General features: G+C 44.3%; 1 protein-coding gene across 2 annotated transcripts in view; it reads left to right on the top strand.

Moving 5' to 3' along the window:
• Positions 1-13922, top strand: part of PAMR1 (peptidase domain containing associated with muscle regeneration 1) — a 72684-nt gene that overhangs the window by 12789 nt on the left and 45973 nt on the right. Inside the window, exons 1-3 of one of the 2 annotated variants that reach the window (XM_072791127.1) lie at positions 6611-6752; positions 7137-7313; positions 12515-12643. In XM_072791127.1, coding sequence (XP_072647228.1) covers positions 7184-7313; positions 12515-12643 — 259 coding nt within the window. In that variant the 5' untranslated portion in view covers positions 6611-6752; positions 7137-7183. Of the gene's footprint in view, positions 1-6610; positions 6753-7136; positions 7314-12514; positions 12644-13922 lie in introns of those variants that run through there. The other variant, XM_072791126.1, reaches the window with a different exon arrangement.

The raw sequence follows: 13922 nt of genomic DNA, 5'->3' as shown, positions 1-13922 counted from the left end.
GGGCAGGAGACACGGGGGTGGCGGATGCCCCCGAGCACGGCAGCTGCGAGGAGCCCTTGGGCAACGCTTGGGAAACCAGAGAACTTTGCAGGGCTCTTGCTTCCATTTGCCCTGATTAAGAAAGGGGAGCGGGGCCACCTGCACGCGTGGGATAATTATGTGGCAATTTAAAGCCGCTTCTGGAGACTACTCCGTGTCAAGAGAAGACGCCCATGATCTAAGGGAGGGAAGCAGTTTCTAGCACAGGACATTATATGTTACCCGTTTGGGGAAGACCATGTGTACACACGTGTCGGTATCTGTGCGTGGACGTGGATGTCCATTGAAACATTGAGGCAACTTGGAGGACGGACAGCAAAATATTAGCGTTATTCCTGAATATTGTTTATGCCTCCTTTCATGATTTTATCTTTGAAGCTTTCATAAGAAATCTTTTTTTAATATTTTATTTAAATTCAATTTGCCGACATGTCGTCTAACACCCAGCGCTCATCCCATCAAATGCCCTCCTTTACCCAGTCACCCCATCCCCCCCGCCCTCCTCCCATTCAGAAATCTTTTATGTGAAAATGTGTAGTGTTTCATTAAAGAAAAAAAAAAAAGATATTTTATCTGGTAGAAAAGCTCAGGACAAATGAATGTGCATGGTGCCCAGAGCTCTGTGAGGTCGATTTTGTCATGGGCGTGTGCTTGACAGTTCGGTGCCTCAGTTTATCCCAGGGTGGTGCTCTGTGAGTTCTTGGTGGTTCTTTTCCTGGGAAGCATTGACTGGACGAAATGCCGTGGTAGCTTTTATAAGGCTTTGTTCTCAAATGCGCAAGACAAAGTAGAAGGTGCTCACCTCCAGTAGCTGGTCCAGCTGGGGGTTGTCCTGGCCTGTGGCCCCCTGAGCAGCACATTTGCTCTCCCACAATCCTACCGGCCTCCCTTCCTCCCAGAATTAATTCCCTAGAAATGCTTTGACATTTCTCTGCCCTTCTGCTCCTGCTTAGTGCTTTTGCTCGTTTTCCTCACTGGTAAAGTGAATAAGTAGGGCCACATCCTTTGAACTTAAAATGCACTACCCATCTCACTGGCTCGTGTTGAAGACTGAAGTGCACGAACAATATAAAAGCAGTTCGTTACACAAATGCTAACGGGCTTTAGTATACGCACATGACGGCTTTCAGTAGCTTTGCTGTCAGGGCTTCTCCTGATGCTAGTTTCTGGAACTGGCCGTTAGTGCCATATTGAAACTGCCTGACATCTGTACAGCTACAGCCAAATGACCCATACGCCCTTTCTGCAAAGATGATTCTCATAAATGGAGAAAGAGAAGTTAGGAGATTGCTTTTATCCACTTCGTGCATGTTAAAATCTCTTCAGCTGGTCAACTTTAAATATTTCTTATAGAACATTTCACTTATCTCTCTCTCTTTTTTTTTATAAATTTTATTTATTTATGATAGTCACACAGAGAGAGAGAGAGAGGCAGAGACACAGGCAGAGGGAGAAGCAGGCTCCATGCAGGGAGCCCGACGCGGGATTCGATCCTGGGTCTTCAGGATCGCGCCCTGGGCCAAAGGCAGGCGCCAAACTGCTGCGCCACCCAGGGATCCCCATATCTCTTGATTTCTTACACATGCATTTTGGGAGCACCCTCTTGTCTCTGTTAGAGCCGGGGAGAAAGAAGGGTGGTGGACTTGCTAGGCCAGAGGGGACAGGCTCGAGTCACAAAACCATTAAAACCATTGCTTCCTCTGGCACTTCCACAGATTTCTGCCTGTGATTTTATCTGACCCCCCCAGACCCTGTGAGTCCTGTGGATTTGGCACTCGTGTTCCTTCATGATGATCCATTTGTCCTCAACATCCTAAATTTTCCTTATCACAGTTGGTGATTGTAAATTTGCAGGGCCCATTTGCCCTAAGCCTCCTCTTCTAGGAAACCGTGATTTCCATGAGGCTGAGGATGTTGTCTGTTTTCCTCTCCCTCATATCTCAGCACCCAGCCTCCTACCAGGATGCAGTGGACACTGGTAAATATTTGTGCAATGAAAGAATGCTTTTTTTCAGTTCACCCATACACGTGGCACTGTGCTCAGTGGCAAAACTCAGTGGTTAAATGACTTGCTGTGAGTCAGCCTTTTTTTTTGGAGAAGATGCAATATGTTAGTTTCCAATAGATGCTGTAACAAATCACCACAGGCTTATTAGTCACTTAAAACAGCACACATTTATTCCTTACAGTGCTGGAGGTCAGAAATTTGAAATGAGTCTTTCGAGGCTAAAATCGAGGTATCATTAGGCCTGCACTCCTTCAGGAGGCTCTGGGAGAGAATGTTTCCTTGCCTTGTCCGGCTTCTAGAGGCTGCCTGCGTTCCTTGGCTCGTGGTCCCTTCCTCCATCTTCAGAGCGCATCAGTCCAGTCTCTACTTGTGCTGTCACATCTCCTTTTCTGACTCTGAGGGTCCTATCTCCCTCTTACGAGGGTCCTTGCAATGACATTGGGCCCACCTGGATGACCCAGTATAGCTTTTCCCATCTGAAGATGGGAAGATCCTTAAATTGGTTACATCTCTGAAATCCCTTTTGCCATGTAAGGCAACATTTTCATAGTTTGGGGGGTTAGGATGTGTGTGTCTTTGGGAGGGCCATTATTCTGCATGCCACGCACAGAATCCTTGAAAAGGAGCCAGTTGGCTCAACTGGAAGACAGAACAGGCTTCCAGGGATGATTCCTCTTGGCTAAGATGATACAGTGCCCTGGACTTTACCTATAAAACTAATATAATGGCCTTGGGAGGGCAGAGATGAACTTGGGTCACTGAAGCTAAAAGAAATGCCAATGAAAGCATTTTAGGGAATTAATTCCTGAGTAAAAAGGAAGCCCAGAATATTCCATGGCTGGGCCACAGGTGAACACACCTGCTGCTTAGGGGGAAATAGGCTTCACTCTCTGTTGGAGTAGAGCAGACCTTCCCTGGCCTTCTACATTTAATTATAAAGTCTTATAAAAGTTGCGAATTACTTTTACCCTCTCATTGCCCTCCCAGGAGTTTAATGTTTATACATTCTTAGAAAACCTAGAATGATGTAGTGCTTGCCCTAAGGTCAACAGAGGGAGGGAATAAGACATGAACCACACACCACAGGATTCTTTGTTCTTTTGGGAATAGAGAACACACAGAGCTGGACAAGATGCAGGCTGGAGACATAGGATTTGGACCCAAGGCAGGCAACCTGGACCCATTGTTCCAGGTACTTCTCTACAGATGGAAAGTGCCCCAGCTCTGATATTAGCCAATTATGGGGTGAAGCCAGCTCCCTTGGCTTATAGCTCCAAGCTGGACCTACTGGATGGAAATATTTGACTGTTGAAGAGAAGCTAGCTCTTCAATAGTCATTTGGTGGATGGATGAAGGTGGATTCATTCAACAAACATTTATGGAGCGCCTGTTGTGTGCCGGGCCCTTCCCTACAGTCGTGAACAGTTAGATTTGGTTCCTACTAGCTTATGGTCCGGAAAGGGACACAGACAATAAGCAAGTAAGTGGAAATATGGAAAAGGAGTATAAAATGAGTAGGGCTATGCAAGGGGACAACTTGGTTGCTGTGGTAGAGAGTACCATGGAGGGGTGGGTGGAGGTAGGTACTTTGGGTAAGAAAGTCAGTGAGGACCTCTCTGAGCAGGTGTCATTTACAGTAAGGGATAAAGGTTGAAACAGAGGCAGTGGGAAAAGCAAATGTGAAGGCCCTGAGGTGGGCAAGAGCTTGGTGGTTTTGTTTGTTTGTTTTTAAGATTTTATTTATTTATTCATGAGAGACACAGGCAGAGGGGGAAGCAGGCTCCTGCAGGGAACCCGATGTGGGACTTGATCCCAGGACCCCAGGATAACACCCTGAGCTGAAGGCAGATGCTCAACCACTGAGCCACCCAGGTGCCCCAACAGCAACATTTTAAGTAAGAAACTGATATGCTGTGCATTTAAAAAATAAGATCCTTGAGAAATGTGGGTGTTCCATGTTCTTTTCCTTTTGAAGCTGCTCGTTAGTTATTGGATGCTCATTACATACTGGGCATGGTGCTAAGCTCCTCATATGCATGATCTGATTTAGTACTTTAAGGGGGCCTCTGAGTTGGAGAACGTGTACTCATTTTACTGGATGGTAAACTGAGGCCAAGTGAGTAAAGTAACTCAGCCAAGGTCTTACCCTCCGTATGTAGCGGAAGTGACATTCCAAACCCAGGTCTGTCTGACTCCAATGCTGAGCCTCTAAGCATTTTGTTTTCTTCATGTTAAAAAAAAGGTGGCAAAACCTATGTAACGTGAAATTTGCCATATTAACCGTTTAAAATATTCAGCTCATTGGCATTAATTACATTCCCAGTGTTGGGAAGCGTTACCTCTATTTCCAAAACTTTTTCAAGACAATCTTTGTCCTTTGGTCACTGGCTTCTTTCACTTAGCATAGCACTTGGCATGTTTTCATGGCTCGTCCATACCACAGTGTGCAGGGCCATCTCCTTCCTTGTCATGGCTGAGTAATACTCCACGCTCGGAGTGACATTGTATTGTGGGCTACATTTTGTTTACTTACTCATCTCTTCATGGACACTTGGATTCTTTTCCACCTTTTGGCTGTTAGGAATAATGCTGCAGTGAACATTGGCCTACAAGGATCTGTTTGAATCCCAGTTTTTTATTTTGGGGGTATAAATGTAGGAGTGGAATTCCTGGGACGTATGATATTTCTATGTTTGCTTTCTGTTTAGGGAGTAAAGATTTATTTATTTATTTATTTATTTATTTATTTATTTATTTATTTATTTATTTATTTTAATGAGAGAGAGAGAGAGAGAGTGCGTGCGCATGCGCACACATGTGCCTACTTGCAAGTGGTAGAAGGGACAAGGGTGAGGGAGAGAGAGAATCCTCAAGGATGCTCCCTGCTGTGTGGAGCCCAAAGCGGGCCTTGATCTCACAACCGTGAGATGATGACTTGAGTTGAAACCAATAGCTGGGTGTTAACAGACAGAGCCACCCAGGCGTCCCTATGTTTACCTTTGAGGGAACCGCTGCACTGGTTTCCATGGCACCCGCACCACTTTCCATTCCCACCAGCAATACATGAGGGTTCCAGTTGCTCTACGTCTTTGTCAACTCTTGTTATTTCCCTCTTTTTATAGCCATCCTCGTATTGTGATGTGTATCTCTTCATGGTTTTGGTTTGCATTTCCCCAATGATGTATGAGGTCAACCATCTTCTTATGAGCTTATTGGCCATTTGTTCATCTTCTTTGGAGAAATGTCTATTCGTGCTACTTGCCTGCTTAAAAACTGGGGTGGTTTTGTCCTTCGTGGTTGAGTTGTACGAGTTCTTTATGTATTTTTGAAATTAAACCCTTATCAAATACTTAATTTGCAAAACTTTTCTTCCATTGTGTAGGCTGTCTCACTTCCTTGACAATGTCCTTCGCTGCACAACATTTTTTGATTGTCCAATTTATCTGATTTTCATGTGTGAGTGTCATTTCTAAGGATTGACTGCCAAATAGGATGAAAATTTACCCTTGTGTTTTCCCTGGCTCTCTCTCACTTTTGATCAGGAAGTTCTCTTATACATTTTAGAAGTGATTCACGTCATCCAGCTGCCACCAGAAACCTGGGAAGGTCAGCTAAGTCGGTCCTGGTATCTGTCCTAGAGGGGCCCGTGGAGTCGTGGGGGAAACAAAACTTTAGTAGTGACACTATCATAGTAATCTCTCCCTATCATCCCCAAATGCCAGTGTGAGGATCTTTGCTCGTCTGCCAAAGTTTGTGGGAAAAGAATTAAGAACATTTTTCATAGAGGCAAATTTATTCCACTTAAGGAACTTATTGTGGAAGTGGTTCCTTTCTAGGATGCTAGAATGTTCTTGTGACCGGAGACTGATGGGAGATGATGGTAGTTTCTCTAGATGGTTCTACCTGGCAGATTAAGGATGATTAACTCAGTGTCAGGCTTCCAAATTTAGGGGAGGAAAATAGCTAAACTGTGAAATTGGAGAGGTTAGAAGCCACCACAGATGCTAGTGTGGGCTTATGTGGGCCTGCAAAGCATGTTGGGGGATCCCTGCCCAGGGTTTCAAGGGAAGGCTTCACAGAGGAGCCAGATTCACTTTCTCCCTCAAATACCTGACCTATTTCTTCTTCAATCATCGTCTTTGTGCAAAACTTTTAGACATGGAGAGTGGGGAAGAAAGAGAAAAATCAAAGCTCAGTCTGTTTCTTGGGTTGGGTTCCTCTGGGCAGCCTCCGACTGATTCCTCTTATAGATTTTTACCAGATGGTTTTTCTTTTTCATTTACTTAAGGTATGTTTTTAAAAAGAAAGAAAGACAGAAGTCCTACCCAGAAAGGAATACTTTTTTTTTTTTTTCTCATGGGAAAGAACGTTCAGTTGTATTTGGGGACTGAATGAAGTTCTGCCAATGAGTTCACCCTGGTAAAGCACTGAAATTCTCCCAAACATACTAATTAAGATACTTTGTGTCTTTTCGGTTGGTTTTAGCTTTGAAGATAAGACAAAGATGGCATGCTGCAAAATCGAGGAGCCAAGTTTGGAGGAAATGACATGGTCTCTGTATGGCAATTAGCCTTGAACTTGAATGGCCTAGTCTAGAGGGTGGTCTCCAAACTGTTTCTGATGGCCCAAGCGCCTGGGCTGTGCTGTACGGTTGTTCAGCTGAACGATTCCTCCTGGAGTTGTGCAGTGCACAACCTATGAAGCTGTAAGCAGCCGCCTGATAGACCCCAGCAAAAATAGAAATGAGCATAGACACTCAAGAAATGTATGCTTGTTTATAAATTATTTATGTGTAGATTCACTTAGGTTATATATGGATAAAACACGAGTTCTTTTTTTTTTTAATTTAAAAAACAAAACTGAGTAATAGCTTTATTAGAGTTTCATCTGTGCTTTAGTGGATGGTTTCGAACACCCTTCATGTTGGGCCACCCTGCTTTGTTGACACCAGCCTAGGAAGAGTTACACGGCCTCCTCTATCATTGAGGCGGGGTGACGCATTCGTAGGGCAACGTTGCTATGTAGCAGTGGAGTCCTTACGGGTCTTCCTTCCAGAAGCCCTGTCCTCAGCTGCTGATTCCTATTCCAGAGTACACGGTCATTAATGAAGCCTGTCCTGGGGCCGAGTGGAATATCATGTGCCGGGAGTGCTGTGAATACGATCAGATTGAATGTGTCTGCCCTGGAAAGAAGGAAGTGGTGGGTTACACCATCCCGTGCTGCAGGAATGAGGAGAATGAGTGTGACTCCTGCCTCATTCACCCAGGTGAGTGTGCAGGGGGCGGGCTCGGGCTGCCTTCATGTTTTCCGAGGTCGGGAAGGGGAAGGCACATATCAGAGGCTGTGATGATGCCATGATATTAAAAGGGGCATAATTCTCCTTGTCCTAATAACTTTAGGCAAACGAAGGGAAGACCTAGGGCCCTTTTCGCCACTAACCTAATAAAGCTGCGAATTCATCCCCTCATTCACCTATTTTACAAAAGACTCAGCAGCTCTTATAGGCCATGTCAGATACTGGCAATACAGTGATTAAAAAAAAAAAAAAAAAGAAAAAAGAAAAAAAAAGGACACATTCCTGCATTCCCAGAGCTTGCAGCCTGGCAGGGGAGATGGAAAAGGAAACAGGTAGCTGCAGTACGGTGTGCTGAGTGCTGCAATAGAGAAGCACAAGGTACCTTGGCAGCGTGGACGGTGATGGGGGCAGTGGAGACTCAATTGGAGGAGGTGGTGTGTGTGCCGGAGATGGAGGCAGCGAACTGAACAGGGTGGATGAGATTTGGTAGAGAGGTCAAGCCACAGAGGAGAACATGTGCCAAGGCCCTGTGGGGAGACAAAGCATGGGGTTTTGGGAATTGCAAGTTCTTTGGTCTGGCTTAAGAAGGGGTGTGTGTGTGATGAGAAACATGGAGAGTGGTGAACAAAGAGACAGAGAAAAGATTATTAGAGAGAATTGAGAGGGAGAGGACAGGGGTCAGACCCTGGAAGGCTTTGCAAGCCGTGCGATGACTTCAGGCTAAATCCTGAAGATACTTTAGCAACATCAGAGATCTTTGAGTAAAGACAGGAAAGCTATTTTCTCTTTGGCGGCAGTATGGAGAAAGTATTGGAGGAGGGGACAGGGACCTTAATGAATGTAGAAGCCCTGTGGATGGGGAGAGGTGGAGGGATCTTTGCATATCCAAAGATATGCAAGAGAGTAAAACTGACCACAACTTGGGATTGGCCGCACCTGGGGAAGGGAAGGGAAGGGCAGAGCTGAAGTCGAGGAAGATGCTCTGGCTGAGTTGGACCTTTACGGGGTGGTCCCAATAGTAGGAGAGCATCCGAGTCTGGCCACAGCCTGCATTCGCTTGCCTTCCATCCCCACCATCCAGGGACGGTGATTGTCCTCTTCACTGAAGTGCCCATCTGCCCGGAGGCCCGTGTGGACACTGAGCCCCCAGACTGAAGATGATCCCAGTGTGATTAGCAAGTCCTTGAACAATTTTTCTCGGTGCTCTCCTATCTGCTACCTTGCATGTCTGACTTTTCCCAGGGGAGTCTTAACCTTTTCCTTTTCAGGCCAGATCAAAAGGAGGACATAGGGAGTTCCCGCACATTTCCTTAGGCGGAAGACCAAAAGGATGTTGAAAGCATATTTGGGGAATTTCATTTCTGCTGTTCCCCTCCTTTTATAAACATACAGGATGATGCACAGAGCTGCCAGGAACTTCCTTTTCTAGGAAGCTATAGAAGTGGAAAGAAAAAGGGGCTGGAGTAAACAAAAGATACTTTTAGACCATCTTCCTTCTTAGAAGACAGCAATGCTGAATTTTAAAATTGGAATGACCTCAGTGTAGCCTTTGTACATTTGATTTAGAAAAGAAACCCACTGCCCCAATTCCCTGATGGTGAGTGTGCTTCGCAGGTGAAATAGTTGAGTAATGTCTCCAAATTTTCTAAGGACATTTTGAGAGCTAAACCAGGATCTCCCAACTAGGGGTCCTTGGCAGTTGTATTGAAGTCTTTGAACGATTTTCAGTATTTTTGAAAGCCTAGTGGTCACTGTTGGGGTGACGGGGTGGGGCTTTGGTTTTATGATACAATAAGAGAATTTCATAGGTGGTGCTTTGTGCTTCTTATTGCATTGTACAGACAGTAGTTAACACCTGCCTCAATGCACCTGACATCTTGGTACGTCACCCAGGAGGTGCCCGATATCACCCTCTTGAGTGATGCTGGGAATGATCTTTGGATCTAAGGAGTGAAGAGCTGGTTACCCAGAAAGGGAAGGCAACACAAAAGCTTTTTTTTTTCTTTTTCCAATTTTCAAAATAGTGAGTTAATACCTTGGCAGTCCCTGTTGATGATCAAAGAGGGGTGTGTGTGTGTATGTGTGTGTGATTATGAACTTAGATACTTTAATTTATGTGTTTTAATCCATTGCAATCACGATTCATTTTAATACATGTGTCCCCCTCTCTTAGGGCACTGGGGACCCCCCTGTGTCCTGTGTTCTTCTGATAAGACCACACTAGTGTTTGGAAACTTCCTTCACTTCTTACGTGACAAGATGTTTCAGGCTCTTCTTGTGTATTTTCTGCCCTAGATCTGTGATCAGAGACATTTCTCCAAGGAAGTCTGGTCTGAGGCCACACTCTGAGCTCCTCACGTGTTCCTTGTTACTGAACTGTCATCATTTTACTAGGCTATTATTTATTTATTTAAAGTGGATGGGGCTAGGAAATTGGTATTTTTTAAAAAAAAGAAAAAAAAGAGTTTATGCTGATACTCAAGTTCAAATGTAATATTCCATGGTTGTTTAATTAACCCTGTTGATTTTATATTTGTATGTCTTTTCTGTCATGGTGGAAAGCTTATTTCCTAATAATATTAACCTGATTACTTATTGCTTTAGCTTACAGAATAATAAAATTGTGCAAAATAGCAATAGCACTGTTTTTGTTTGCAATAGCACTATTAATAATCACAAGACCACTGATGACTATGGTTTTTATTGACCTCAGAATATATCCTACTAAATATGTATAGTCAAAATTTTATGTTTTAAAGCCAATTGATATTGTTCTTTTGTCTGTGGTGTTATACCACCTACTTGATGTATAGACAGGTTTATTATTTCTATTTTCTATATTTGACAATATAAGCAAATGTATGTTTGCATACACGTTTATATATCTTCCCCCCTTCTTGCACAAAAGATAGCCTGCAATAAACACTGCTAACTATCTTGCTTTTTTCTCTTACCAATATCTGCTGGAGATCACTCACTGACAGTGTAAAGCCATCTTTTTTCATTTATTTTTACAGTTGCATATAACTGCATTGTGTGGATTGCTATAGTTTATGAGTATTTGGGTTGTTTCCAGCCTTTTGCTCTTATAAATAATACTACAGTGAATAGCCTTAGTCATACATCATTTAGTATTTTTGCAGTGTTCTTTGGGGTAGGTCCCTGGAAGAGAGATTGCTGAGTCAAAGAGAGGTGCGTAAGTCATATTGCCAACCTTTGCATTGTCCCCCTTGCACTTGGCATTCACAGCAGCCGGGTATGAGGGCGCTGTTTTCCCAAAGCCTTGCAACACAAATCATTGTAGATTTTTGCCAATCTCAAAGGTGAGAAATGGAATCTCAGCCTGGTTTTAAAATTTCTATTATTTCTCTCATCATGGTAGATGACCAGTGGTTGCAGGCAGATCAACATCCAGGAGCATGGTGGTGGGGATGCCAGTAGTGACGTCCAGTAGTGTCCAGCAGTACTGAGGCCCTCTCTGGACCAAGTCTGCTGTGTACTTTCATGTGGTTCTAGGCTATGTAGCTCTGAACTCAGTCCTCTGGGTTTTATGGCAGTGCTATGAGCTCCTTAGTGTCTTTTCATGATAGCCTTGTTCATCTTCATCACCTGGCTGGTTTTTGTGGCTTGTACCTAAAGGCCTTGAAGTTACCATGCTGCGAGGGAGAGTTGGCAGGGTCCCTGGGAGCAGACTCTGAGTCCGTTTGCCCCCTAGTGGCACAGCCGATAGAGAACCAAAGAGGGGAAAGTGGCAGATGGGTGAAGATGGCCTTTGGAAAGCACAGTGATGCCACTGGGACCCATCCATGATCTACTGGAATTTGATGAATCATATTAGCAGCTCTTCTCTGGTGGGAGGAAGCACTGGAACAGGGGAGCCACTTTAGGGTGGTGTGCAAAGAGAGGACGCCAAGTCTCTGTCCTACAAAAACCACATGTACATACACTGTGTGTATACGTTACAGACCGAGGAAAACCGAATTTCAGCCAAAATCAAGGATGTGTGCTATCAGCTCCAGGAAGCGCTGGTTATCTCCAACGGTTGAGAAGCCTGGATTAGCAGTTCATCCATCCATCCCTATGTCCATTTGTTTATTCACTCAAATAGTATTTCTTGAAAACTTGCTATGTTACAGATATTATAGTAAGTGCTGGGGATATATTGTTGAACAAGATGCAGTTCCTGACTTCAGTCTATTAGAGGAAAACAGATAATAGTTAAAATTGAGCAGGATATAGGCAATGGTAGGGATAAGCCAATTGGAGGTGTGGGAATGCAGAATAAGACTCACAGTTCATATTTGGGGTATCCATACTATGTGCCAGGCCCTTTATATGTGTTAATTTACTTTTTAAAACAACCCTGAGAGGCAGGTACATTTTTTAACCCTTGTTTTACAGATGATGACATTGGGGCACAGAGGAAGGAAACACAGCTGGACGATGGCAGAGCCAGATCTTAGCTCTCTGCTGTGATAAATGGGATTGGGTTATCTCTGTCTCCCATCACTATCCCCCGCCCCTCAAGAGATCATGTTATAAAAATGACCCTTACCTGGGGAGCTGCTCAACCCTCTCTGGTGTGGCCTGCTGGTGGGAGCAGCCTGGCACCTTCCAGGGTGGGCCCTTTATTAGGCATTAATATTGTTTCCACGGGCATACTTTGGCTATAGAAATATATGACATGGAAAATATGTTATATTTGAGACAGGTAGATACTTACTATCTACTGTGAACTGAAATAAGTTACAAAAACAGAAGGTACAGAATATAACATAAGCCTAATTTATTTTTTTAAATGTGTTTTTCTCTATACACAGAGACAGTGTGTTACCGGGAGTTGTTCCCTGGTGATGGACCTTTCAGTGTTTTTAATTTAATTCTCTTTGCTTGTCTGAATTTTCTAAATATTCCATGATAAGCACATGGAGCATCAACCACTGTCTGGGAATATGGTTCAGACCACCCTCCTAGATTCCTCGCTGCAAATTCGGCTGACTCTGGTATTTTCCCAGGAATGAGCATTTTTTTCCCCAAGGGCTCTGGCTCCTTTCTCAGTGCCAGGCCCTCGGTGGAGGCGAGGCCCTGAGCAGGTCCCGTTCCTCTCGCATGCCGCCCATCAGAACCTGCAGGTGCATAATCGAACGTCTTTCTGCTGGGACATGTTTCAGGTTGTACCATCTTTGAAAACTGCAAGACCTGCCGGAACGGCTCATGGGGAGGCACCCTGGACGACTTCTACGTGAAGGGGGTCTACTGCGCAGAGTGCCGGGCGGGCTGGTACGGAGGAGACTGCATGCGTGAGTAACCCCGAGGCGGCTGCCCCTCGGTGCATGCTGCTTTGAACACTCAGCTTGCAGCAGACTAAGGTTTATCTGGTTGGGATCTGAGTGCTGGAAAGCTTTGGCCAGAGGGCTTTCTAGGTAAGACCATAAGAAAACAAAGACTATTTCCATCTGCTGGGTGTGGATCGTGGACATCTGTTTGGAATTGGTGTCGGGAGGTTTATATCTGCTCTTAAATCTTCTCTTTTCTCCTAAGTGAAGCCAAGACTTTCTGCACCCAGAATGCCTCGTGTCCATTCCAGAAGCAGTTGTGTGTTAGCAGGGTCAGCAACCAGTGAATAAGTCTTCAGCTATGCTAAGTTCTGTAGTGGGTTTTAAATGTGAATTTCTATTGGTAAATTTCTTGGTTCCTGAGTTAAATTCCTGGATCCCACATCAAATCGTCAGCATGCCACTTATTCCAGGAAAGGGAGTCTTTCCGGGTTCTCCTTCATCTCTAAGAATTACTTAATCTTTATTAGGGATCCCCTCTGAGTTTCAGTAATCCTTTGAAAATGGAGTGGAAATCTAATGTCTCAGTTTAAAGCTCCCCTCTGCAGTGCCCTGACGGTGAATATCCCTCTGAGAGTCTGGATCTGGAGCAATATACAAACTGTTATTTTGTTGGGCCTATGTTACGTGCTCCCTATTTGAATCAGAAGGATGGGCTGACAGGCTGAGCAATTTTCCTCTTATGATGATATTCCCAGTTTGCAGAGAGGGAGGACGGAGTGCTATTGGTATTCTTTGCCTGATCCAACCTGTAGCAAAATGTCACGAGTTTTGAGAGTCTCAGGTGAAGGATGAGCTGTGTGATCTGCCGCTGAGGACCCCAGCTCTATCTGGAAGGGGTATATTGGTATTTTCGGATGAACCTGGGAGTTAAATTATCGTATAAGATACAGATAATTTTTAAAAGTGCTGGTCTTGATTGCACATCTAGAACTTCAATGTCATTTTTAGATGGGTTCTAGAAAACTTAATTTGGTTGTTGGTAGGTGATCTTCTAGGTAGTTTATCTGTGGGATTTAATCCAGGTCTTCCTTTGGCAGCTGTTCCCGGAAGACGGTGTAGCATAATGATCAAGAGTACAAGCCCTGGAATGACGCAGACCTGGGTTTAATAATTTTGCTGGTTACTGGTATTGTGGTCTTGGCCGAGTCATTCAACCTGGCTAAGCTTTGTTTCCTTTTCTTTACAGTAGGAGTAAAGCTATCTCATAGGGTTGTGTGAAGAATTCGGTGAGATAATGTGT

This window comes from Canis lupus, chromosome 21 (genome assembly GCF_048164855.1).
Source record: "Canis lupus baileyi chromosome 21, mCanLup2.hap1, whole genome shotgun sequence".
Lineage (NCBI taxonomy): Eukaryota > Metazoa > Chordata > Mammalia > Carnivora > Canidae > Canis > Canis lupus.
This window is presented reverse-complemented; position numbering and strand designations above follow the sequence as displayed.